Genomic DNA, 25,276 nt, shown 5'->3' with positions numbered 1-25,276 from the left:
GATGGGAATAAGATGTCATTTTTAATTGCTATAATGTACTTTATATTGACTATCCTGTTGTTTATTAATACAGTTTTTAATGCTTGATATTTTGTTAAATAGTAGGTAGGAGAAAAACGTTTGCATCATCACCAAAATAAAGGTTACTACAGAAAAAGGTTTGTAGAAGACCTATCTCATGTATCTAGCAGTAGCATCAAAGTAGCAGTAACATTAGTAGTTGCATTGTAGTAATTATAATAATGCAAATGTGGTTATTTGTAGCTGAATACTTACTTCTACCTAACCCGCTACGCTGTTACTTCATTCACAAGCCACACCTAAAACAACCCACAGATCCAGTAGTTTCCTGAAATACGGCCTGTCCCTTTAAGAACATGTTATTCAAGTTTGATCCCACATTGCAGGTGGGGGTGATTGATGAGCTCCGGACTGAAATACTGAAATAGGGTCGACCTTGAGAGCGCACGTCCCACTAGTGAAGCCCTAACGTCCGGTCAGAGCAGGGGGCTAAAAACTCTATTTAAAATCAAGTACAAGAGACACAGCGAGGATACACTGTGGACAAACCTCTGCTGTGTGAATATCTGTGGGTCATGTGGTTTGAGATGAAAATGATACTGCTCTGTTTAGCAGCTCAGGGCAACAACACAAAGTTTGTATTCAAATAAGCATACTGGTTTATTTTAGCTGAGCAGTGGTAAGGGAATTTGTAAGGATTTTAGGTTAGATAAATGGTCATGGTAAATAGCACTTTTCCACCTTTGAGACAATCGAACATGAAGGAACCACTCACCCATTCACACTCGCATTCATACACCAGTGTACACAGGCACTAGGGGTTTCAACTGAGCTTTCCTGTCACAACGAGAGTCTAGTAGGCTTCAGTATAAATATGAAGTGTAACTAAATGTCCCAAACATGGCGGTGGCGTGCCTGTTACTATTGGCCCCACACTGTAGCCACATCTACACTGGAGGTTACTATTACAGATGTAAAAATGAATAAAAATACAAGGTTACTACAAGAGTATAGCCTGATTTTGCTGATTATAACCAGCCAAATTCACATTGAAAACTGTAAAATACGATGTTTTATAGTTTATCAATACTGCAATAAATGAATACACATGGATACAATAATGACCATAGACAAGTCCTTTGAAAAATAAAACCAATTTTTTATACAAGTAGCTCAGTCCAATGCCCTGAAGCTTAGCGGTTCTCAACATAAACATCATTGGTTGAGCGGTCACATCCACTGACCCACCGTGACTCATCGTGTCCTTGGGCAAGACACTTAACCCACCTTGACTCCACTGTCTGTGCACACTGTTATATGAATGTGTGTCTGAATGGGTGAGTGGTTCCTCGATGTAAAGAGCTTTGAGTGCATTGAAAGTAGAAAAGCACTGTATAAAATTGTGACCATTTACCGGTCATCAGGTATTTTCTCTCTGCAGCCTCCCAACTGTACAGCTTAAAGGATTTACATTAATAAAACTATTAAACGCGGCAAAAGGGATGTTCAGAAGTGTCAGTTTGTGTTGAAATGGCAGTTTGTATCCGTGATGGGAGCTGTGCTGAAGAACACGGTCCTTCAGTGACTCACAGGCTCTGCTTTGAATGTCATTATGTCATCATCACACATTTATTACACTCAAATGGGCTCGTTGTCCTTTAACTACAAAAGGGAGGTTTTAAATGATCAGATCTGCATGGTCAAAGACTTAAAATAATGATCAAAATGAGACAGTGATTTTGATGTTATCATCCTGCCCCGAAGGTGAAATAAGTTTGATGGAGCTCACGTGAACCGGTCTATAAAGTTGGATTGGATTAGGTGTCATTTTTACAGTTTGATTTATGGATCAATATTTTTGGTATGACCCTCAACAAAGCACGTAATGGACCCTGAGGCGGCAGAGATTGTATTATAAGCAGCATCGTCTACCAATGACCTTGACTTGACCTTAACGCTCTATTCTCACACAACTGTTTAAGTTAACGGTAGTTTTGAGGTCCTCGGATGTGATGATGATGTCATACTCTCACATGGGGGCAAGAGTCAGTTTTTCCGATTGATAACATTGTATTTAGCCAAGAAATAATATTCAAAATGTAAATTCACAAAGGATGAACATGATCATTTGTATCATTGACTAGACCCTAGAACCCCCCAATCTGTATTATGGCCTCTAGATTGTTGTCATCTGAAACACAGAAGTAGAGCAATGATGTACAATCACTTACAATATTATTTTTTACAGTGTAGGTATCATTTAAGAAATACAACGATATTTTTTGTGAGTCGTGTGATTCCAAATAAAAGGCCGTGGTTATCCTCGCGTTTTAAAGTGTTGAAAACTTAGCACCGTTGCCATAGTGATGAAAACGTATGTCCTTTGAATAGTCAAAAGTCCTAGCGTAAACTGGAAGATGAACCCCATGAATACATTACTATAGGGTTATTTATTTAAAACGTCTGCAGTTGAACAAACAGCCTTCAAAAACTTCAAATCTTGGTCAAATTCACATCTCCAAATAACATGATTTCAATAAAATAAGAATGTATTAAGTTACAAAACAAATTGCTCACAGGTTTACACAATCTGAAAAAAGTTTTATTATGTCAATTACAGCCACATCTCCCTTGAGGTCATTGAGAATTTGTCTTGTTCATCTTTGATACATTTTGATTCTGAAAAGCTTAAGAGTCTCTGCTGGGATTACACAAATGTTCTGTGGACTTTCCATGCAACACGTTAATGTCAGACAAAAGGGTATGGACAGGAAAAACTGTTTGAGATTCAAAAATATATCACCGTATTATAAAATAATCCAAAAAATACTGCTTCTTTCAACACATTACTGCCACATTCTGTAATAAATGGCAAACGGTATTTTCTAGCCTGACCAGTCAAACTTTTTAAGATATGGAAACATGTCCAATTTAGAGGCCTTCACAGTCGAATCTCTCCTTCTGCCAATCGCACTAAACCAGAATAGACTTCTATTTATGTTATTGCTTAGTGCCTGTAGTGGGTTGCATGGTTTGCAAGTTGCATTAGTTTAGACCCAAGGATCACATTAAATTGCTTAATTTTAAGTGGGCAAAACTAATTGTTTGCGCACAGAATACTAAAAAACAGATTGAGTGGCCAGGCTAGGCTCCACGTCTCATGGAGCTGACAACTATTACATGTTGTCAGAAGGCATAAGGAGTCGTTTGGGATAATTTGCACAAATTGGTGCAAAATACAGAGTCTGCTAACTTCCACAGACCAGGATACATTCCTCTATTGTTTAATGAAGCCAATTAAAATGATCGGGTGACACATTTTGGCAGATTGTTTTAAAGTGCTGTAAAACACAGGGCAAGGTGAGGGACTTTTAAATTGTTTTGTCGAGACAAACTCCACTAATGGGAATAATAATTCCCATTATTCTACAACTGAATCAGCTGTCAAACTACGGTGTGAGTCAGAGCTACAGACGACCAGTATGAACTAAAGGAGCACACAGCACCCACATCATTCACCCTCGCACTAATGTACAGTGTTCCTGAGGACCAATCATTGCAGTAAACTACTGCCATTTACAAGTTTGTTTGCCAAACAAAATTCAGTATCATTATCTAGAATAAAATAACTACAGAAAATGAAATCAGAACATTATTATTTATACTGTAAATAATTGTACAAACTGAAGTGTCGAGAAGAAGACAGAAAAAAAATGCTTGATCTAGTGTACAGTCTACTTCGCACATGCATTTTTAAGAGACATATCCGGAAATATCAGAAAATCTAAACAATCAAATAGGAAAATACAGAATACAGGATTCCCTAATTCTAAATAATACATGATTGCCATTTGCAATAGATCAGCTTTCAAACATAACAGAGCCCTAGTATTACTGTTTTGGGTCCAGTAATGACACAAATTGTATATATTAAGAATCCATTGTCATTTACACGTAATTTTTCTATTTTTTTGCAGGCTGGCTATAAAAACAAGGCTCAGTTCGATTCAGGAGATAACTGGAAGATGCAGAGCGATCCCTCCCTTAAATCCAACAAGGCAGTAGAGTTCAACTTCACTTTGCTTCAAGTGAATGAGGCCACAGCTGCCCCCCTCTGCTGTCAGGGTCAGTCCAGACCTTTGACAGAGAAGAAGCACCAAACTCCAAAAGAATGCATCCGTATGGCTCTCATTTCACTGGCACCTCCTGGAAAAGACAACATTTACACATTCATAACATTAGAGTGTGACTGACAAAGTTAGAGTTAGTGTAGCTTTTCAATGTATTATCAAATTTAAAAGTATTATATTTATTACACATCAACTACAATTGTTTATGTGTTAACATGGAAGTTAAAATGGAACTAATTGACAGTAATTTTGCAGTCAACTCTGAAATTAAACATAACAGATGCATTGATGGCAGGCACTAATCAATGCTAATTACTGTCTAAACTTGATAAAACAGAGAAACCTTTTAAACTGTCACGATGCTGACCCATTACCAATTAAATGCATTCCTCTCAGTCTAATTAGTCTCAAAAAGCTCTTCCAACTGGCATCTGCTTTTTGGCGTTACTTTGAATTAGCACTTATTTTTCATTATCAGTGCGTTATTATGATTAAATGTGGAACTATAATATGAGTCTATTGCTGCGCCAAATGACTTAAGATTCAGCATTTTTTGGCAACTGTAAGTGCATCTTATCAAGGCCAACCCACACGTACAACTTTCACCAAATAAGAGGCAAATAATAAATAAAGTGTATAAATATAAAAGTGGACATCTCACCTGAGTGTCTTTAGGCTCCTCACTGCCTTGCTCCTCAGCATGTCCCAGGGCAGACGACGCTGTAGCCTGAGAGCTGCGGGTGATGGGACCTCCCGTTCGGTTTCGGAGAGAGAATCGCTCCTTTTTCATAGGAGGGGACTTGGGCTCGGCTGGTTTCTTGGGCAGGGCCTCTTTGCCTTTGGGCTGAGTCTTGGGTTTCGGTGTGGGGTCAGCAGGGGGGGCGGAGGGTGCTGAGGGGGCAGGAGGCACAGACTGAGGTGAGCCTTTTTTTGCCTTCTTTGAGGCAGGTGGTTTGGACTCGGGGAAGGAGGCAGGTCTCTTGGGTCTTCCTGGTCCTCCTTTGGCTTTGATTGGTTGAGGGGGCTCTGGTTCGGCCGCTCCGGAGCTGCGTGCCCTGGTCTTGCCCAGCGGTTTGGTCTCGGCTTCAGTGTGAGCTGGCTCAGGGTCTGCGGTCTTCTTTCTAAGGCTCATGCTCTTGTCGGTCACGGGGGCCGGCTCCTTCTTTACCTCTGCTGCTGCTTTCTTGCCCGTCTTGCCCACAGGCTTCATGGGGCAGCTCATACAGTGCTTAGAGAGGCTGGCGGCGTAGGTGAACTCGCGGCTGCAGTGGGGGCAGATGTTGGCACTGGGAGAGTCCTGCTCTTCCTCAGTTTTCACAGGAGAGGTCTTTGAGTTTGTGGCAGATTTATTTTTCTGTGATATGGCCTTTTGGACCAGCTGGTTTTTCTTCTTGCTCAGAGCACTCATTTTCATTTTACCAGTTTCTATATTGAAATTGAGTCTTTTTGGCTGGCCCATCCTCCTGAATGCCCCCTGACCTGCTGTGGCTGCTGTGGGTGACACCACTCCATTTGGAGACTTGACAATCTGCTTGAGGGGTATTGGGTTCTTCTTGGGAGTGTAGCGCTTCTTGTCGCTAGCATTAGCACAGGCCAGTATGTGTTGGTGCAGCTCGGGCATGTTGTCAAAGCTGTTACCACATTTGGTGCAGCGGATGGCAGTGCTAAAGGTCTGAGGGATATTGTGAGTGGTAAAATTTGTCGCTGACGCTACAGAGGCATGAGAGCGGCTGTGATACGGGAACGGTGGAGGTTTGAAACTTGGGTAGTGCTGGTTAATGCCCAACCGGACATCAGGCCCTTTAGGCTTCCCTCCCTCTGAAGCCATGATCTTTATTGTAGTGTACAGCTCTTCGTTGGGGTCCTCTGCCTCCTCTTGTGAGTGATTCCCGTTCATATCCTTCTCCTCGTTCTCCAACTCACTGCTTGTAGATACTTCCTCTGCATGCTCTTTTGCTGGTGTGGAAGGACTGCTCTCGTCTTTGGCTCTGGTTGGATCGGTGTAGTTCTGTGGCCGGAGCTTACCACTTTCTACAGTAGTGTGCGTGCATGTCATTTTGGGATGGAGATCTTGCTGATGCTGCTCGAGATTGCAAAGAAAAGCAAACTCCTTTGAACAAACGGAGCAGACATAAATGGTACCGACCCCGTGTAGCGTGGACCGGTGCTCAAGGAGCCCTGGGCCGTCTGTGAAAAGCTGAACACAAAACTCACATTTGAACGGCCACTGCTCTGCGTGTACAGCAATGTGTCCTGAAAGCTCTTTAATCGAGTCAAACGGTTCTTCGCAAACATTGCACACAAAAGTCTTACAGTATTCCAAGTCATTTTCCTCCTCAGCAGTTTTAACGGAGTCAGCATTAGCGTCGTCTTTATCCTCGGGAACATGGTTTGAAACTGGATTCTCGTCTACACCGTTTTGTGCCTCTTCTTTAATTTGAATGTGTTCGGGAACTGTTACCTTTGGAGAGGGCACTTTGGTTGAGACAGGAGCAGGAGAGGATACAGAAGATTCTTCAGGTGACGAATCTGCATTATCCAAATTTGGAGATTTCTCTTCTTCAGTCTCCATATTGCTTTCTATTTTTCCATTTAGCAAACTGGTTGTAGTTTCAACAGCCGCAGGAGCATCTTGTGTGGTGGGAGTGGTGGGATCATGATCATTCTTGGAAACATCTGGTGAGCTGGGAGAACTTTTTAATGTTTCTTCTTGGAGGCCATTTTCAATTTCTGTTGTTTTAGTTTCGTCTTCACTTTTTTCATTCTCTGCGTCATCAACTTCTGCGTCATCTTGTTCTGATCTTGGCGACATTTTTGGTGAGAGCACGGGGAGCGGTCTCATTTCCGTCGACTCTGAGGGCTGCGAGAGGGGCGAGCTAGGCATGGGAGGCGGGGAGGGGATTGTGGGTAGGACGGGTGGGGGCGGGGTCGGTGATGTCACACTGTCACATGCGGGAGAGGCCGGGTTCAGCATTACGGGGGTCAAAGACGGCGGCGACGGGTTGGCGCTGTCCGATGTTACAGTTGGAGAGCGAGAGGGCATTATATTGGCTAAGGCAGATGGGCTCTCCTCACTGGGCAATGGAAGACCTACGTATTCGTTCATGAGCACTTTTTCTAGCATGCTGGTGTTTGGTTTTCGCTTTTTGACTAGCGGTTGAGGACCCGGGCTTCCCTTTAATTCAGGCTCAATACTGTTTTTACGATGACAACTTAGATCTAGAGCGCCATCTCCAACAACTTTAATACCACTATCGCTTTTTCGAGTGTATGAATTTGACAGGTCTAATGGCTGCTGATTACAGGTATTACCACCACTATTAGATGATGAATGCCCTTGAGTGGTATTTTCAAGGGGTTCTCCATCTTTTCTATCATTCATACTGCAAGGTAGTAGTGACATGCTCTGGCTTTCTAACTTTGGCACCTTTAGCAAATACGGGTTCAAACTTTCTGATTTTTCAACTTTACTGGGAGGGCTAACCTGCGGGGACGCGGGGGGAGAAGCGGTTCGTCTTTTAAACCTACCTGAAGTCCCTTGTATGGGGGTGACTGAGGCTAGTCTATGGCTTTCAGTTAAGAGGGCGATGGTGGACTTTTGCATGTCCTGTGTCTGAAGTAGTTGTTTTAGCTTAGGGGAAAGGTAGACAGTTTTTTCACGCTGAAAGGAGGATGTGTCCTGTTGGAACAACCCTCCTACTATCAAGCTAGATGAGGAAGACGAAGACGAAGAAGATGGCGGACAAACTGTTAATGATTGAGTTTCTGTCTCTACTTTTAGATTTGGAACAAGCGGAGGTGTAGAAGTCCTCCTTTTTCCTGTACTTTGCCCGAGATTAGAAACTTGCTTTGTTGTGCTCAATCTAGGTTCTACCTTTAGTGTCTGAGTAAGCTGACTTGGACTGATTATAACAGTGTCAAGACCAAAAAGAGCAGCAGATCTAGAATCCACTTCAATCACATCACAACCACTGGCTGCACTGGTTGAGACAATTTTACCATCAATATAGTAGTTCAAATTATCAGATATGTTTTTGGAAATATCAACAGCATAGTCATCCCTGTCAGTCTCATCCTCTGTATCTGCACTTGGCAAATAGACCGGAGGTGGGCTAGCACTTGGTGACTCATCAGGGAGTTGTTGCGCTTCTTGAAGTAGCATTCCTTTCCTTCGCACTCCTTTTGGTAATAAATGCCGTTCGTGTATTCTGCGTTGGTGTCTTCGCATATTGGTGTGTGTGCCAAATGCTTTGTTACAATACTTGCAAGGATGCAGTTCTTTTGACTCCCCATTTTCATCCATAACAAACGGCCGATCCGCAATGACCTCTTTTTTCTGCATGTCCATGTTGTGCATAACAGCCCCTGTGAGTTGTGTTCCTATGGCTGTGTAGTGACTAGTCAAGTTTGTAAAATCAGCACTTGATGCATTTGTTTGTGCTACATTGCTCAACAGATTTGCAGTTCCAGCCAAGGACCCAGTTTTTTTCTTAAACCCGTTTTCATGTCTCCTCTCGTGTCTTCGCCGCCCTACCTGTGAGCTAAATGCCTTGCTGCAGTACCTACACTTGAACACTTGGGGGGGCTGGTTGGAGGTTGCGTGGATGTGCAGGTGCCTCTCCAGTCCTTGCTTGGTAGAAAAATGGCGTTCACATTGATGGCAGGGATACGAGCCCTGGGAGTCCCCCTCAAGGTCAGGGTCATAATCAGGATCTATGTCTGCGTTGTGCCCTGAATGAGTTGACTCAGTGTTAAACGAATGGCTTTCTTTATTGGTGTCAGCGCTGGTCACGGACTGGCGAGGTTGCCCCTGCACAAATGAATACTGAGCATCTTTCTGTTGGACGTCTTCCTCTAATTCATCATCATCTTCCTCCATTTGTTCCTCTTCCTCCTTCCGTCCATTTCCTCTGTCTGACATGACTCTCTCTACTTCCCCGTAGTTCATGCTTGCAATGGCGTTAGCTTCCTGTATTTCTATAGAGGGCCTCTGATCCTCCTCAGTGACACCTACAAAACACAAAAGAGAATACATTTAGTTTAAAATTAAAAACTGAACATACAATGGCATAAAATGTGTCCTGACTAAGCATATAGTATACCTTCATCCCCATCCCACATCTCCTTGGCACTAGGCTTAGTTGTGCTCGTTTTGTTGAATCCACCCAAACCAGCCGGGCTGGCTCTCTCAAGCAGCTTTCTTCTGGCTGCAAGTCAAATACACATCACTTAGAATCATGCGAGAAAACAAACATATAGGGCAAAGTACATATAGTATTTTGGTGAAATACGAACATTTAAAACAAGTACAAAGGATGCTCCAAGTGCTTCTTAAAATACTCCAGCTTACTGAACACGTCTACAGTTTATTACTATGAAGAGGAAGTTTAACTAAGGTTGTGTGGCTGCAGGGTTTGTTCTACTGAGAAATTTTACATAAAATAATGACAAATACAGGGTCTCCAAAGGCCGGTCTGATAAATAGGACACTATTTTGGGTGTGTAAGCCTCAGGCTCAAGAGGCTTCCCTGGCACCTCATCATCGGTGGAGTGTGTCAACAAGGTCATCTGACCTGGCCTACAAAGCCCAATTCATCCCAGGGAGCACCACTCAGAAACACACAATACAAATGTAAACTAAGTTGTCAAGGAAACAATTACATATAGGCCTGCTACAATGACTATTTACAGTAATTGGGTAATGAATAAGTTTGATTACATCATTCTGCCTACAGGGTACATAAAGGAACTCAGGTAAACCTTTATCTTTGATTTTCACAATAAAATTTAGAGACAGAGACATTTTAACAATGCATTGCTTGTATCAGTGTACTTCTCCCACAGTAAAAGTCTGATAATTTAGTCTGAATATAATAACTTTCTGAGCAGTAGAAAATGGTGTTACAAATTAAACTACTAAAGAACTAATGCACAACTTTTCATAGCTAGCCTTAAAAATACGCTATATAAAGGTCTTGGCTTTCACATCAGTATATGTTTATTCAGTATTTCGTAGAATATTGCCTACTATCTGAAGAAAATACTGCAAAGTACTAGATTAGGCCTACTTGTTTTGGATGCAAGTTAGCTACAGCCAGGTACACAGGTATGCTCTCTGATCTAGCAAAGATGATTTTGAACATAGAATATTTACATTCTGTGGCTATGAAAATGTAGTTTTATGTAGACAGTAAAACCTTAGTTTGCTGTGGAGAAAGAGTTTAGAGGCCTTTAAAATGCCATCAGTTTTTTCCAAGGCAACACCATGTCCAAAGTTCATGGTGAAAAAGGTTAATCTGTTTATTACACGCTGCGTCCTGACGCATCTGTAACTATTCATTTAATACATGTTATTTTAATGTTTGGCGTGTCTTGTATATTATTTTCATCATTAGTTACAATTATAATTATTGTTATTTAACCACACTTTTGGCTGTTATAACGCCATGTTTTTCTGTAGATTTTGATAAAATACGGACAGTTTGACAATAATAAGTGCGTTATAAAGTGTTTATCGTCTCTTTTGAGTCAGACAGCCCACATTAGACCGAGATGTCCGAGGTACGTGCAGCAGACCTAGCCTTGTAGCCGAATGCTAAGCCTTATCAAGTCTGACAACTCGATAGACAGGTTTACGCGAAAGAAAACACCACTTTACTGTCTCGTATTCGTTTACAAACTATATATTACATCTACGATAATGATTTAAACGGAGTGTTGTGCCGTAAATACGCTCGAATTGCCCATAAAGTGTAAAAAAGACAGTTGGCTAGTCGGCTAACATGCTAGGCCATCATCTAACATACACAGGCTCGCGCATAAGGATGGCTTTTCATGCTTTGGGAACTCAAGGAAGGTCACATCCTCGACAACTCCTTTGGCATAGGAGGAGGAAAATGTAGTTCAGAGTTGTTTACGTGCGTGGTTAGCCCTGGTACGTAAAATCAATATGTATTAGACGCAGATGTACGCTCACGATGCTATATATCCACGTAGCGATGACTTTAGTGACGAGTAACAAAGTCGAGAGTAGGCAGCAGCACATCGCAACATTAGCCTTCACTACTAGCCTTCCTACACTCGCTAGCACCGTGTAACTTCGACCAAGCGACAAAGAAATAAGTCTAGCCCGCATTTAGCCACAGTTTCAGGTAAATATAAAGCAGCATAATGGTCGAAAGTGAGCCCAGATGTCATAATAGTTGAAGGGCAGGCCTCACCTCGCTTCGCTCTGGGTGAATTTTTCCTGTTGGCTCTTTCTTCCTCTAGTGCAGCTGTTACCTCGGGGTTGTCTTGCACACTGTACCACACCAGCAGCTCCTCGCCTGGTCCTATAGGCTGCAACAATGAGACAAGAGGAGGAGGTCGGCTACCAATCACACGCGGCTTTGCTCAGAGGCAGACACGATATTTGGGACATGGTGCATCTCATCTGTCTTCGGAAAGGGGGGCGAAGGATTTGACAGTTTCGCCCTAATCTGCAAGAGGCAGTCTACAACCCCATCCCAGTGTGGTATGGTGATAATAACAGCAGCTCAGATCTGGTGGGAGTTAAACTACTGATAAAACTTTATACTGTTATGTTTTTTTAATCACACATATTTAATAGAGGCACAATATTACACAGAATTGACCTTTGTGAGGTTTAAGCCAGGTGAGAGTGTTGTTACCTCATCAAAAACATACCTGGAGTTATCTTGTTTCATTCGCACATGTTTGAGTAACTCTTTATTATTAGTCTGTCTACATCTCCAAAGCTCAAAATGCTCTGTGGTAGTTTTCAAGTTAACAGTCACCGTTTACCTTTAGTTCAGTACAGATGGGAAATTCCAGGACTGAATTTATGCAAATAACTCTAGTGAAGGAGTTTAAAACACAGTGGACACTTCCTGTATTACCACATGACATCACAAGGTGGAAGGAATGTTTTCTGTTTGAGAAAAGAACCTAAATATACAGGATGTGTGACTTAAACAGAACACAACTCTGTGTTTTTGATGAAGAAACCACAATATAACAGAGATCAGAAAATATATGGGCTTGTTAATAGTTAATTATTTTATTGTAGGTTTGTCCCAGAATATATGATCTCACTTTATATTAAGAGGTGAAGTTCCCCTGTCCATTATCCAGCTACTCCATTGTTCTACAGTGTGATTTCTTGTAACTTTTTGTGCACTCGTGCACAAACACCACATCAAAATTGAGACTGCAAACCAGGACCAAACCAGGACAAGTGTGAACGCATCCTAAGTTACTGTCGGCTGAAGGGGTTTATTCATCCCAGTGAACTTAGCAGTCAACACTGATCACTTTGACAATAATAGTGCTCTGTAAAAGAAAAGCACATTCAGCGCAACTATAGCAGCTAAAATAAAGTCATCATAACCCCAGCTGTAAGTAATTATAAGTTACAATGACTACAAATTATAGTATATATGCATAGTTCACCCAGTCCTTGCACCTCTAAGACAGTTTCTTTCAATGTTTCTAAGCTTATTAACAGTACTGAAAAAAATAAAATCTGCCTTTTGAATTCACACCTGGTAAATGTGAGCACTGGAGACAGCTGCTTTAGGTCTGAGCTGTCTGAAAAAGTCTCATTAAGTTTACATGAACACAACACAATTAAAATAGCTGAGAAAATTGTATTCTAATTTTAAGGCTTGTGCAATGTATTCCTGGCAGATTTAGAAGTATGTTTTATTATATATTGTTGGCATTTTATTTATGATTTCTTGGTGCTGCCAGTGTACTAGACAATCCATGTGTTCTGCAGTGGTTGGTGAACTTGCTTTGATAAACAGCAAACAATATGTCATTTTAGTTTCATAAATAGAGGAGATGTGAAGATATTTTGTCTCTGCTGCTATACGTCTGTACAGATGTGGTTCTAGAAGTGATTCTTCCACTGTGCTGCGTGTCGTACTGACCCTCAGAGTCTTGTAGTATATGGCCCTGTTGATTTCCAGAGGGAACAGATTCTGCTCTTCACTGGAGTGTGCCCAGTTCACGTAGCGCAGCCAGTTTCCCTTCAGAGGGTCAGTGGCATCTACACACATCCAGCCACGGCTCGGAAAGTACACCTACAAATATAAGGTACAGAGTACAGGGGTGCTATCAAGTGAAAATAGTTTCATAGTTATGTTGTAAAAGTGAAACATTACAGAACATGTATTTAAATTATAGATGTGTAAGGTTGGGACGCATAGTATGGCTTGTTTTAGGTTCAGTGAAAAAGTGTTTAAGGAAAAAGCGGTGCGGTCGTACCTCCCACATGTAAACATTACTGGTCACCTGGGACCTTTTCTTCTTCTCTCCCACAAACGGACCAAACCTCCTGCCTTTGGGGATGAGCCGAGTGGTCCAGACCCCTGAGCACGACAAAATAATAACCAAAATGATAAACCTGATGAGATAATTACGACATATGACATAACAATAGTATAGGAATTTTGGATCATTGGACGGGCTCTATAATGAAGAACCACCAGGTAATTACAATGAAAGTAAACAAACACTGAATCCACCTACACTTTTGTCTTTTACCTTCAAAGTAGTGATGATTAAAAAGTAGTCAATTTCAATTTATTATCAACACACCATAATTGTAGTTTCTTTAGAATCATCATACAGTCTTATACACGTTTAGACATAGATCAAGACCATATATATATATAAACTACTAAAATGGATTGGATACTTCAAATGAGTATAGTTCTGACACCAATTCTGATTAATATTCTGGGTATCAATTTTTTTGACTAGCCTACGACAAGTTTGATCAAGGGTTAAAAAAAATATGGCCTTTGGGGAACAAATAATGTACATCGCCATTTTCTTTTAGTATATTCTGCAATCTTAATAAAAACATTCAGTGTGATTTCCTTATTTAGCGCTGCCTGTTGAGGATTATATCACTGCCCTTGTTTTGATGAGATGAACCCATTAATTACCAGGCCTCTCTCACAGCTATTTACTTCATAGACTGTTTGATTAACAACATGAAGCAGGGCACGTTAATTTACTCACCGATGCGGTTTTCATTGACAGCGGAATGTCCCAAACTCAGATAGTCTGGTAACCCCGCCCACATATGAGGCGGGACTTCATCTAAGGTCTCCACTGTGCCTCCACTCACATCCATTCACAAAAAGCAACTACAAAAAGAGACAGAAGACACACGAGACATGTCACTATTGCCAGTCTAAATCATGGTAACTTGGGACCCTTAATATTATACTCGAGTTTAATAAGTAAGTTTACATTTTACTAACTACGCTTTTTATCTGACTTTGGCTTAGGTTTTCACAATAAATCCTCTTCATGATAAAACCCACATTTATTATTGTATTTTACCTGGTCAGTTGCCCATTTGGGATCAATTAAGATGAACCACACGATCGACAAGGGACCTAATTATTTTAAAATAATATTCATATCATATGTCTGGTATTATGCACCAAACACCGAAAGCTCATTTCCGTTTGAAAACCTGCCAAGAAAACATTGTACTTTGAAACATGCAGCATCAAGTCTGAATCGAAGAACAGGGAAGTGCAATAATTAAATTCCAGTGTTTCCCCTGGTTTGGCAAAGGGCTCTGGCCACACATCACATGCTCACGCACGTCGGTGGAGAGTAATATTGACCTATAAATTACATAGATTACATCATTAATTAATTGTCAATCAATCTTATGGTTGTATTCAAATTCCCATGTGTACAGTATTGTTAAAAATAATTGTCTGTAAAAGCTCATAAACATATTTTTAGAAAGTTTGGGCTTATAGTTAATGTGTTATTTCATTTTCTCAACTAAAACCTGTCTGAGCTATTCACAACAATGAACAATGACTAAAAATAAACAATAAAACATCTCAAGAATTAATCATTTTAAATCTAAAGATGTGACTCTCCATATTAGCCTCAAATTCAAACTTAACCAGGGCAGTTTTTCATCAGGAGCAACAGCAAAATGTGTTAAAGTATAAGGAGTTGAGAGCAGTGAGGCAGTAGAGGTAATAAACGCGACCACCGAGAGAAGATGCTGTGAGACGGAAACAGATGATGCAGAGTGTAATTTGAGATGGGTGTTTCTTGACTGATGGATCAGGTCTGTGGGTAAAAGTTGCCTGTGGGAAGGTGAAGAGATTTTAATCGATGCGTAAGAGGAGAAGATTGGATTAATTATGGTTTTATATATTATGCAATACACAGGCCTATCAGTCTTAAGGCAGAAGTGCTCATGTTTTGTCTTATTAGGTCTATGCTTCATCCAACAGATGCTCTGCCCCTCACTTCCTTTTGTCCCAATGTGCAAAAGACCTGATTGTTGGAGCACAATAACCAGCTGGTCAATGTCTACAGCGGCAGCCTCAGTCCACACTCTTCCCAGACAGTATTTTAACACCAACATTAGAAGTTATTTGACAATCACAAAGCAATATTTCATCTCTCACTCGGGAAATCCCTATTGTTTGTGGTTTTACGCATCATTTTTAGGCTGTAGCTACTGAGCCAAAAACTAGACTATACATCCCCAAGTTGATTCAAACACATAAACTCCATATTGCCCAACTTTTGTAGCGTGTTGTTTTGTTGACAGTTCGCCTTTAGTGAAGTTGTGACCATGGATCAACTGGCCACATCCCTCTTTGATGAAGTTCACACAACAAACAGAGGCGTTGGAGTGGCCGTGCGCGCAGGAGTCACGCGTGGTTTCAAATCCGACGAAAGGACAAAAAAAAAACCCCAGTCTTTTCTTACACCACAACGTCGAATGAGTAGTTTATTGTTACCCTTACAGAAAGAGACTATCCCTGCCCTGTTTCCTTCTCCTCCTCTTCCTCGATGCTGCTGCTGCTGCTGTCGTCCTGGAGTAAGGTGCTTGCAAGCTTTTTTTTTTTTTTATCGCTCCAATGTTTCCGGTCGTTACGCGAGAGAACACTTTCGGGTACTTTTACGCGCACTTACCTGTTAATCTGACCGCGGGGCTGGGGTGATATTTGGCACTCTACCTGCCTTGAATCCTGAAAATGGCGGATGGAGGCAGCCAGGAGGAGTCGTACTAGGGCTTTCAGTAACTCATCCGGCTCGTGTAGTGTGGAGTAGGTGCTGGGGGAGGTAGCGCGTGTCACAGCCCTTCGGTTCACACTGCGAGGATGGGCCAAAAGTGACTCTATCTATGAACAGGCTTAAGTGAACAGTCCCCCTTCTCTCGCGCACACAGGACCAACACTACACCGCAGCCAATACGGATCCAGGCCAATTAAGTATCTCACACAGCCTCATGTGAGAGATGTGAGCAGGACGGGCCTGTGGGCTGCTGCCATCTGCGCATCCTTCACCCTCACTACTACCCAACTGCTGGGATGAAACTAATTGGAGAACACAAGTTGGCAAATTGTGATGCAATATTGACTTGGCAGTATTTCGACACACTGCGTAATGAGGGAATCAAGATAAGCTGTAAGACTCTTGGCCTCTGTAGGTCTGAGAGATATTGACTAAAATGTATATTTATCTACAGCCTGTAGTGTCCTGATGATGATAATGTAGAGATATGTTGGCAGTCTCAGAGATTAATGATCAGTTTCAGTCAAAAAGACCAAAACAAAAACAAAAAACAACTCAAAAATGTAGGATTTACCACTCAAGTTTGTTAAATGTTTAAACTTTTTTTTTCTTCTCATCAATTTTAAATGCTTTTTAGTATTGGCATTAAAATTTTGCATACCTTTAAAGCAACTAGCACAACATTATTGATCATTTTAGCCTTTTATATTGTCACATTCTCGCTTTTATTTCTATATAATGTCAACATAGTATTTTCTTTCACAGGACTAGATTTTTTCCAGTGCAGCAAAAAGACCAGTTAATCGTTTAAATATCCTGCACTATCTACAGAGCACAGTTATTGAAGCTGAAATGAAAGGACCTGTGGCCACATTTAGCCATGTTTGTGCCTCATATTTGTTTGTGTTGTGTCAAGGAGCATATGGTCCACAAGAGGCTGCTGTGTCCCCGCAAATGGAAGAAGAGGCTTTAGGCTGATGCTGCTAATAAATAAACAAACCGTGTCATACATTTTACTATCTACATAAATAGATTTTACCCGGAACATCTCAATGTCACGCTAAACTATAACTTTTGCATGACATAAACTGTTTTATTCACATCTTTCTAAAATGCAAAGAAACCATTCGTTCTCCTTTCATAACACAATAGAATTTCAAAGGAGTTGTATACAGGATATTTCTGAATAGTGATTTTTGTAACCTCACTTATTTTTTCCAGATTTTGTCCAAAAGAGCTCCAGTTTCATCCTTAGAATACTCCCGCTGATGACCACACGCTTTTACGTCATTAATGAGCATCAATATCAGATAAAGTACATTTATAGTATTGTAAAAGACTTTATCTCAATAAACCACAACGTTTCTATGCAAACAACATCAGAAAAAAAACAGTACTGCCTATTCACATTTGCAGGACATGACTACAGTTTATATAGTGTAGATTTAGATTTCATATGAGGCACCACACCCCCTTAAATATACTGGAACACAGTCTCAACGTGTGCAATAAAAGCATGTGGCATTCACTGTGCAGTGTCTTGTAGCTGTGTCTGATCGAGTTGAAGACGTATAGAACAGCCTGTACCGTATACAGTTTACTAAAAATATGAGTGAGCGGAGAAGCATGTCTCACTGTGATTGATAGGGGCGCTCTCTCTCCTTCAGGAGGAAAATGATATGTCCAGTGACTCATTAACAGCTATAGGCATCTTTGGTCAACCTGCACAGTATAAATTTTACTGCTGCCTATGAGGTTACTTTAAACTTACAGGGCCCATATTGTGCTATTTTCTGATCTGTCATAATGTTGTTTCCTCATCATAAACAGACCTGGAGTTGTGTTTTGTTTCATTCACAGTTTTAAGACACAACACCTGCATATTTAGGATGAGTTTTTCTCTCAGACAGAAAACACTCTGTTCCACCTCATGATGTCATGTGGTAATACAGGAAGTGCTCCATTGTGTTTTTAAACTCCATACATTTTCACTAGAATCATTTGGATAATATCAGACTTGGAATTGCCAATCTCTACTGAACTCAAGGTAAAAGGAGCTGTTAACTTCATGACATCACAAGGTGGAACAGAGCATTTTGAGCTTTGGAGATGTAGACAGATGTAATAATAAGTTATTCAAACGTGTAAATAAAAACAAAACACAACTCCATGTATGTTTTTGAGGAGATAATAACATTCTAACATGGCTTAAAACTCACAAGAGTCAATTTTATGTCATATAGAATCTTTAAAGGCTATTTAATAAAGTCTAAAAGTAGATATCATTATTGCACATATCAGCAAAAACAATTGGCTCGTCAACAGCTTTGCACAGGAGCAGATTTTTAGTAGTTCAATATAAAAGTATCTCATGCTCAAAATGTTTTACATCAGTGACTATGATGACAGACATAAAGAAAACAAATGGTGTAACATTAAACGCCAATTATTTTTTCCCCTTTGGGTATACTAAATCTACAAACATTACACACAGTAAGTAATCATCAAAGTAATCATCACACCACCCTAATTTTAAAGAATCATTCAGGTGTTTTTTAAAAAGACTACTATTTACATTTGTGGTACATATAACACCACAACTTACTGTCAACCTTTCTATTTTTAGAGTGTGTGCATTCACAGCCTCCACTTTACAGTCTCCAAATCCACAGAGAACAACTGAAATAGATTTTTGGCATTTCAAACTATATTAAAAATCTGTGAACACGAGGCCCATTATGCCAACAGTTGTAAACAAACTGTTGCCTATTTACACATATTGATTTACAACCTACAACAAAGCAATAATAACCCTTTAAACAATGGTTTTCAAGCCAAACTCATAAACGTGCAAAAGTTGTAACACTAAATAATTTTAGGTCCCAAAACAACATGGCATGATAAATTACCATAAAAAACTCTTAGAGCTTGCATTATTTACAGCAGAGAAAGTCCTCCTTCCTAAAACAAAAACACAATGCATTAATCAAAACAGTAACATTTTATCTTATAAAAAAGAATGACTTACTCTATTTCACCGCAGTTTTTTGGACACAGTTATACCAACAAATCCAATGGCCATAAAACAAACCAAAGTGAAGAATGCAGCTCCCAGCACGGCCCCTCTGTTGATCATAACTGGGGAAGAAACCACAATGGTAAAATGACTCAAATATTGCCTCTACTGCTTATATTATTACAAATGGTCCAATGTGGAGTTTTTCAGCCTCTACCAATACCTGATAACCAATATTTGCAGTTACCAATATCATTTTAAAACTCTATAGCAAGCCCCACTAATGATTTTTTCACTTTTGTAAAAATGATCAGAACTTGGGCTATAAAGTATTTATGATCATACACAACATAACATGCATCCATTTTAGCCTAATTGCTCTTCTGTGTCCATTTTAATTCTAGTCTGCACTGTAAATTAAAAGTGGGAATGACACAAGAGCACAGAGAGACTGGGGCAGCGCAGAACAAAACACTGGTGCCAGATATTGACAACATTTTCAATCAGACTGATATAGATTTTGACCATCCCTGTGATACTATTTTAGAGCCAAGATCTGTATTCATTTGTTTGTGCTCTTACCTATTGGTTCCTCCTGGACAATCGCCTCTCCAGGAGCTAACGATTCAATGCCAACCACATTAAAAATAAGGACCTCTTCTAGACTGGGTTGTTTGGATTCTTCTGGAGCAGATTTGTCATCTCCGTGAACTTCTTCAGGAATAAAAACTACCGGATCACTCGCAGCTATAGTAGGTTCAGCTTCCTCTTCTTCAGCAACAACTACCACTTCAGGTTCTTGTGCTTCTATGGGTGTGTCCTCTTCAGTAACCTCTACAGAAGTGGCAATTTCTGCTTCTTCTTCACCTTCTGTGACTTCTTCTGTACCATCCACAGCAACAATCACAACCTCCTGATCTTCACGGGTTGTTTCTTCCTCTGTACTTTCAACCACTGGAACTATAGCGTATTCGGTTTCCACGACGTCCGGTTCTTCCTCTGTGACTTTAACAATAGCGACGATATCTGTTTGGTCTTCTGGTTCTGGCTGCTCCTCAGTATCTTCCACAACAGATACTACTACTACTGGTTCTTCTTTGTCTTCTGTAGTTAGTTCTTCCTCTGTACCATCTACAACGGCAATAACAGGTTCTTCTGAGTCTACTTCTTTATCAGTATCTTGATCCACAGTAACAATGGGTGCTCCATCATCTTCTTTGGGTTCAGCCTCCGCGTCTTCCACAATGGCAACTACGACAGCTTCTTCTTGGTCCTCAGTGGTAGTCTCTTCGTCCTCACCTTCTACAATGGAAATAATAGCTTCATTTGTATCTTCAGAAGTAGGTTCCTCCTCAGTGCTATCAACAGCAGCAATCACAACGAGTTCCTCTTCTGTATCTCCCACTGATTCTCCATCTTGGGTGGTTGTGTCACCATCTACAGTGACAATAATGGCTTCACTTGTATCTTCAGAAGTAGGTTCCTCCTCTGTACTGTCAACAGCAACAACCACAACCGGTTCCTCTTCTGTATCTTCCACCAATTCTCCATCTTGAGTGGTTGTGTCACCATCCTCACCTTCTACAATGACAACAATAGCTTCACTTGTATCTTCAGAAGTAGGTTCCTCCTCAGTGCTATCAACAGCAGCAATCACAGCTGGCTCCTCTTCTGTGCCTTCCGCTGCATTTGTATCTTCTGAAGTAGGTTCCTCCTCTATGCTAGCATCCTCAGCCTCCACTGCGACTAGAATTACAGGTTCCTCCTCTGGGTCTGCATCGGATGTGTCTTCGTCAGTACTTTCTGCAACAGCTACTACTAATGGCTCGTCTTCTTCCGTAGTGGTTTCGTCCTCACTATCTTCAACAATAGCAACAATAGGGATTTCTTCAGATTCCTCTTGAGTTGGTTCCTCCTCAGTACCTCCATCAACAGCTACTACCACTGCTCCAGCCTGGTCTTCACTTGTATCTTCAACTTCTGTACTTTCTGAAATAGCAGTAACCCCTTCTGTATCTTCTGAGGCGGGTTCCTCCTCTGCATCACTCACAACAGCAATAACAACTGGTTGATCTTCAGTTGTCTCCTCTTTGGTATCTTCAATGATAGCAATTACAGCTGTATCTTCCTCAGGTTCTGGTTGCGTGTCTGTGTCTTCCACAACAGTGACCACTACTGCTCCCTCCTGGTCTTCAGAGGTAGTATCGTCACTACCATCCTCTACAATTACAATGTCAGTTTCTCCAGTTTCTTCAGATGCTGTTTCCTTGTCCGTGTCATCTACAGCTGTGATTAATGGCTCAACTGGATCTTCATTGACAGAGTCTTCTTCTGTATCCTCAACTACAGCAACAATTGGTGTTTCTTCTGATTCTTCTGAAGGTGTTTCCTCAGCTATAATAGGAACAATATCTTCTTCTACTTCTTCGAGGGCAAGCTCTTCTTCTGACCCCTCTGAAACAGCAACCACCACTGGTTCATTTTGGTCTTCAGTGACTGTATCTTCATCGTCACCTTCTACTGTAGCAGCTGTTTCCATGACATCTTCTTGTGTTTCCTCCTCCTCCTCCTCCTGTCCAACAACAACCACTGGTACCTCAGCCTCCACAGGAACAGCTTCTTCTACTTCTATGATTTCTTCAGCAATTGGAACAACTTCTGTATCAGCGTGACCTTGTTCCTCCTCGGCCTCCACAACAGCAATCACGTCTGGTTCTTCTGAATTTTCAGTTGTATCATCTGGAGACGTTTGCTCTTCAGTTACAATGATTTGTTCTTTGTCTGAAGTAGGTTCCTCATTGGTAGATTCTTCAACAACAACTATTGGCTCTGGTTCTTGAACATCTTCCTCAATTGTTTGGTCGTCACTCGCAACCACATCTGGATTCTCTGGCTCTTCTGGACCAGTATCTTCTTCACTGATCTCTTCTGTGTTATTTGGAGGTTCTTCATCATCTGGAGGTCCACTCTCTGGAGCAGCGTCTTCTTCTACTGCTGCCTCTTCTTCTTTGACGGAAGTAGCTACCGGATCTAGGTTGTCGCTGTCATCTTGGGAAATGTCGTCACCAACTCTCAGGGGTTGATCTGCAACAGATTTTTTACAATTAGAGTTAATCCCTACTGTAAAATGGACATTTCTGATTGGAATAGTCCAGTTATGGTTCATTCTGAGTGTGACCGTCTTTGATTGTCATTGCACTGTAATGTTGAACAAAAGACAAAACAAAACCCAGAAACATTTAAAGATGTGGTGAATAATGAAACATATTTTCTTTCTTTTTTTTTAAATATACAAAAACATTTGAACATAATTACATATAAACACATTAGTGAAGAGTTTTGGTGCAAGGCTAAATAAAATGTTATTATATTGAAATAAAATTTAAGTCTGTAAAGATCACATTAGTGTTGATGAGTCTTTACGTAACATTAGTGATCTGTGGCAGTTCAAATGTCTCTCATGGTAAGTCTGTAATATGAACATATAGTTTGTGAACAACATGTGCTGTATGAAGATATTTAAATTTAGCTCACGTGAATCAGACATGTGCTTTTCCGGCACCACACTGTCACATTATACAGACATGGATATATATAAGAGTTTATATTTAATTTATTTATATTATATTTAATTTAATATCTTATTATATACATTATCATTTATATTTGACAGCATTCAACTGTTTACAGTCCTGGGGTGTTCAACCTTCTTATACTGAACACTTAAACATTTACAAATGATTGAGCCTATAAATAATAGTTTGGTGCATAAATAAAGGCACATATTCATCTTGGACGTACAGTGGTTGGTTTTGTCAAAAGAGAAATCATAAGAAGCTCCTGAGCAGACTGAGCACTTGTAACTGTAAAAGTCTATGTTGAATATTCAGTCCTGTCAGTGACATGTGAACCTATTTTGTAAAGGTACACTATGTTACTTTTCTGGTGACCGCATGGAGATTTTATTGTTTTACTCGGAATGTTCCACAGTTTGCCATTACTGTTATCTTACGTTCTACTGCTGCCTCTTCTTTGACGGAAGTATTCAATTACAAGCGTTTTTATTGTTCAAAAACATCCTGAAAAATGTGTATTCCTACTGTGAGCGGGCTTGCCTCTCCACAGATCTGTCCTGTAACTCAACCTTGAGGCATCACCGACTTGTCTTCAGGAAGATAGATAAGTTCAACTCTATACAGCGGAACTTCCCAGGCAAAGCAACAACTTCTCCATGGAGACAAGCAGGTGGCAGCAGCAGCCCCTCCACCAAATAAGTTACATAGTGTCCCTTTACGTGATAAAAAGTGCTAAAAGAATAACAAGACTCCATTGTAAATCTACGCAACAACAGAAACGTTTATCTTACTAATTGGTGCAGCAGTGAAGAGCTGGACATTCAGGAGTAGAGTCAGTAGCAGCAAAGAAAACATGATGTTCTTCCTTCTCTTTCACTCCGAGCAGCGCGGGTCACGTCTCCACCTCGCTCCGCTCAGTCTGTGCATGTAGTCTGCCATGTGACGAGGACCACATGCTATTTAAGTGTCCGACCCTGTGGATGTCCCGGTAGTGTGCGTAAGAGGCCCACCTACACACAGAGCACAAGATGACACAGCAGTCCACCTCTACCCCCTAAAACGTGTCATTCATATTCACAGAGTTTTATTCATTTGTAATTGTTTCCTTTTTAGTATGAATCCAAACATATGCTGTTTTGGTGGCGTTGTCATCGTTTAAAGGCGCATTATGTAACCTTTCTGGTGTGACTAGTCGTCTTCATGGAGATGTTAGTGGTTTGTATATCTCCGCTGAAACGTGACACCAGTTCAAGTTACAAGTCATATCTGTGGAGAAGTAAGAGTGCATGGTTTCAAGATATTTTTGAGCAAATAAACGGCTGTAATCGAATAAAATTAGACAAAGTAGTTGACGTACCTTTGACCAGAAACGTTATAATGCACTTTTGATGAAGCTCTATAACACAGATTCTCTTCCTTATCCACTTGTTTTATTGATCAGACTCTGAATTGGGGACATGAGTGGATTTAGACAATTACTGTGAAGTGTGAACTTTGTGGAGATGGATTTATTTACCTCTCTAAGGCAATATAACGATACTCATTGTGATCAAATTGAAACATTGTCCACCCCTTTTTATTAACTCCATTATGAGGTCAAAATGTGTACCTGTCTTATGGTCTTGCGTGGCTGTTTCTATTTGTTTTACTTTAGGATCTGTGCCTGTTCCCCCTGCTGTCCGAGGGTGTACTGAGTGAACTGTATGCAGGATAACCAATGGCAGTCTATTTTTAAAAGGGGAGGCTTGACAGGGACATTACTCATATTTTAGCAGCTCAGCAACTCATGTCTCATTTGTTTATCTGAAGCCATTAGAGGATCAGAGGGACTAGGGTGTAGATTTATGTAATCCTTGGAGTATATGGGAGTTGATGTCCAGTATTGTATTTGTACATTTAAAGTTCATCAGAAAAATACTGTTTGTCTCAGCTTGTGCGAGTACAGAACCAAGATCTGGAAACTGTTCCTTGTCATCAACTTTTAAGAAAAAAATCATTAATATTCTTAAGAAAACACATCAAGTTAAAGCTACATATACACTGTGTAAATGAGCAGGTGGTTTTAGCTAGCGGACTTGATTAGACTCCAAATACAACCTGTACGCTCCCTGTATTAACACAAAAACTATAATGGCCAAGTTTTGACCCCTGACCCCAAAGCAGCTCATTAGCCCACCTATGACTTGGGTTAATTCAAGCAAACAAAAAAGTGGGATGTGTGAGTTTCATTTTCTTATCGAAATAGAGGAGCAATGAAGATTAAACGGTGACCAAATGCTTACACAATCAGCACGATAAGTAACTAGTCATATTACATCAGAGAAAATACATTTGTCGTTACCATTTTTACAAAAGGAAAAGTTAATTTGCAAACCTTATTACAACTTTACCTCCATGTGTGGGCCTTACCATGCATTTTAAAATGTTGATGGACAAATAATGGATATCTCTATAAG

General features: G+C 40.5%; 2 protein-coding genes across 3 annotated transcripts; both read right to left on the bottom strand.

Moving 5' to 3' along the window:
* Nucleotides 1–2,601: 2,601 nt before the first annotated feature.
* Nucleotides 2,602–16,521, bottom strand: prdm2b (PR domain containing 2, with ZNF domain b). Of its 2 annotated transcripts, none has more exons than XM_033966070.2 (8): nucleotides 16,128–16,521; nucleotides 14,184–14,311; nucleotides 13,422–13,525; nucleotides 13,085–13,237; nucleotides 11,372–11,489; nucleotides 9,254–9,358; nucleotides 4,813–9,161; nucleotides 2,602–4,227 (listed from the first exon to the last, which is right to left on the bottom strand). In XM_033966070.2, exons 2-8 carry the CDS (start codon nucleotides 14,296–14,298, stop codon nucleotides 4,210–4,212), a joined length of 4,962 nt encoding a protein of 1,653 aa, XP_033821961.1. In that variant the 5' UTR covers nucleotides 14,299–14,311; nucleotides 16,128–16,521; the 3' UTR covers nucleotides 2,602–4,209. The 2 variants fall into 2 exon arrangements, with proteins under 2 accessions (XP_033821961.1, XP_055077635.1); XM_055221660.1 differs by having other exon boundaries at nucleotides 16,172–16,399.
* A 2,237-nt stretch (nucleotides 16,522–18,758) lies between these two features.
* LOC129456264 (FK506-binding protein 5-like) lies at nucleotides 18,759–23,399 on the bottom strand. The gene is made up of 4 exons (XM_055222001.1): nucleotides 23,390–23,399; nucleotides 19,828–22,329; nucleotides 19,258–19,367; nucleotides 18,759–19,190 (listed from the first exon to the last, which is right to left on the bottom strand). The coding sequence occupies exons 1-3, from the start codon at nucleotides 23,397–23,399 to the stop codon at nucleotides 19,264–19,266; spliced, it is 2,616 nt and encodes an 871-aa protein (XP_055077976.1). The 3' UTR covers nucleotides 18,759–19,190; nucleotides 19,258–19,263.
* Nucleotides 23,400–25,276: the final 1,877 nt, after the last annotated feature.

Source organism: Periophthalmus magnuspinnatus, chromosome 5 (genome assembly GCF_009829125.3).
Source record: "Periophthalmus magnuspinnatus isolate fPerMag1 chromosome 5, fPerMag1.2.pri, whole genome shotgun sequence".
Taxonomy (NCBI): domain Eukaryota; kingdom Metazoa; phylum Chordata; class Actinopteri; order Gobiiformes; family Gobiidae; genus Periophthalmus; species Periophthalmus magnuspinnatus.
This window is presented reverse-complemented; position numbering and strand designations above follow the sequence as displayed.

What these genes read in the sequence shown, in the direction of transcription:
- LOC129456264 (XM_055222001.1), bottom strand. An exon ending in TGTCCAGGAGGAACCAATAG is followed by an intron (nt 19,368 to 19,827) that starts GTAAGAGCACAA and finishes TTTCTTCCCCAG; the next exon opens with TTATGATCAACAGAGGGGCC.
- prdm2b (XM_033966070.2), bottom strand. Translation starts at nt 14,298, where the DNA reads ATGGATGTGAGTGGAGGCACAGTGGAGACCTTAGATGAAGTCCCGCCT. An exon ending in GTAATGTTTACATGTGGGAG is followed by an intron (nt 13,238 to 13,421) that starts GTACGACCGCAC and finishes TTATATTTGTAG; the next exon opens with GTGTACTTTCCGAGCCGTGG. An exon ending in GATGTGGGATGGGGATGAAG is followed by an intron (nt 9,162 to 9,253) that starts GTATACTATATG and finishes TGTGTTTTGTAG; the next exon opens with GTGTCACTGAGGAGGATCAG.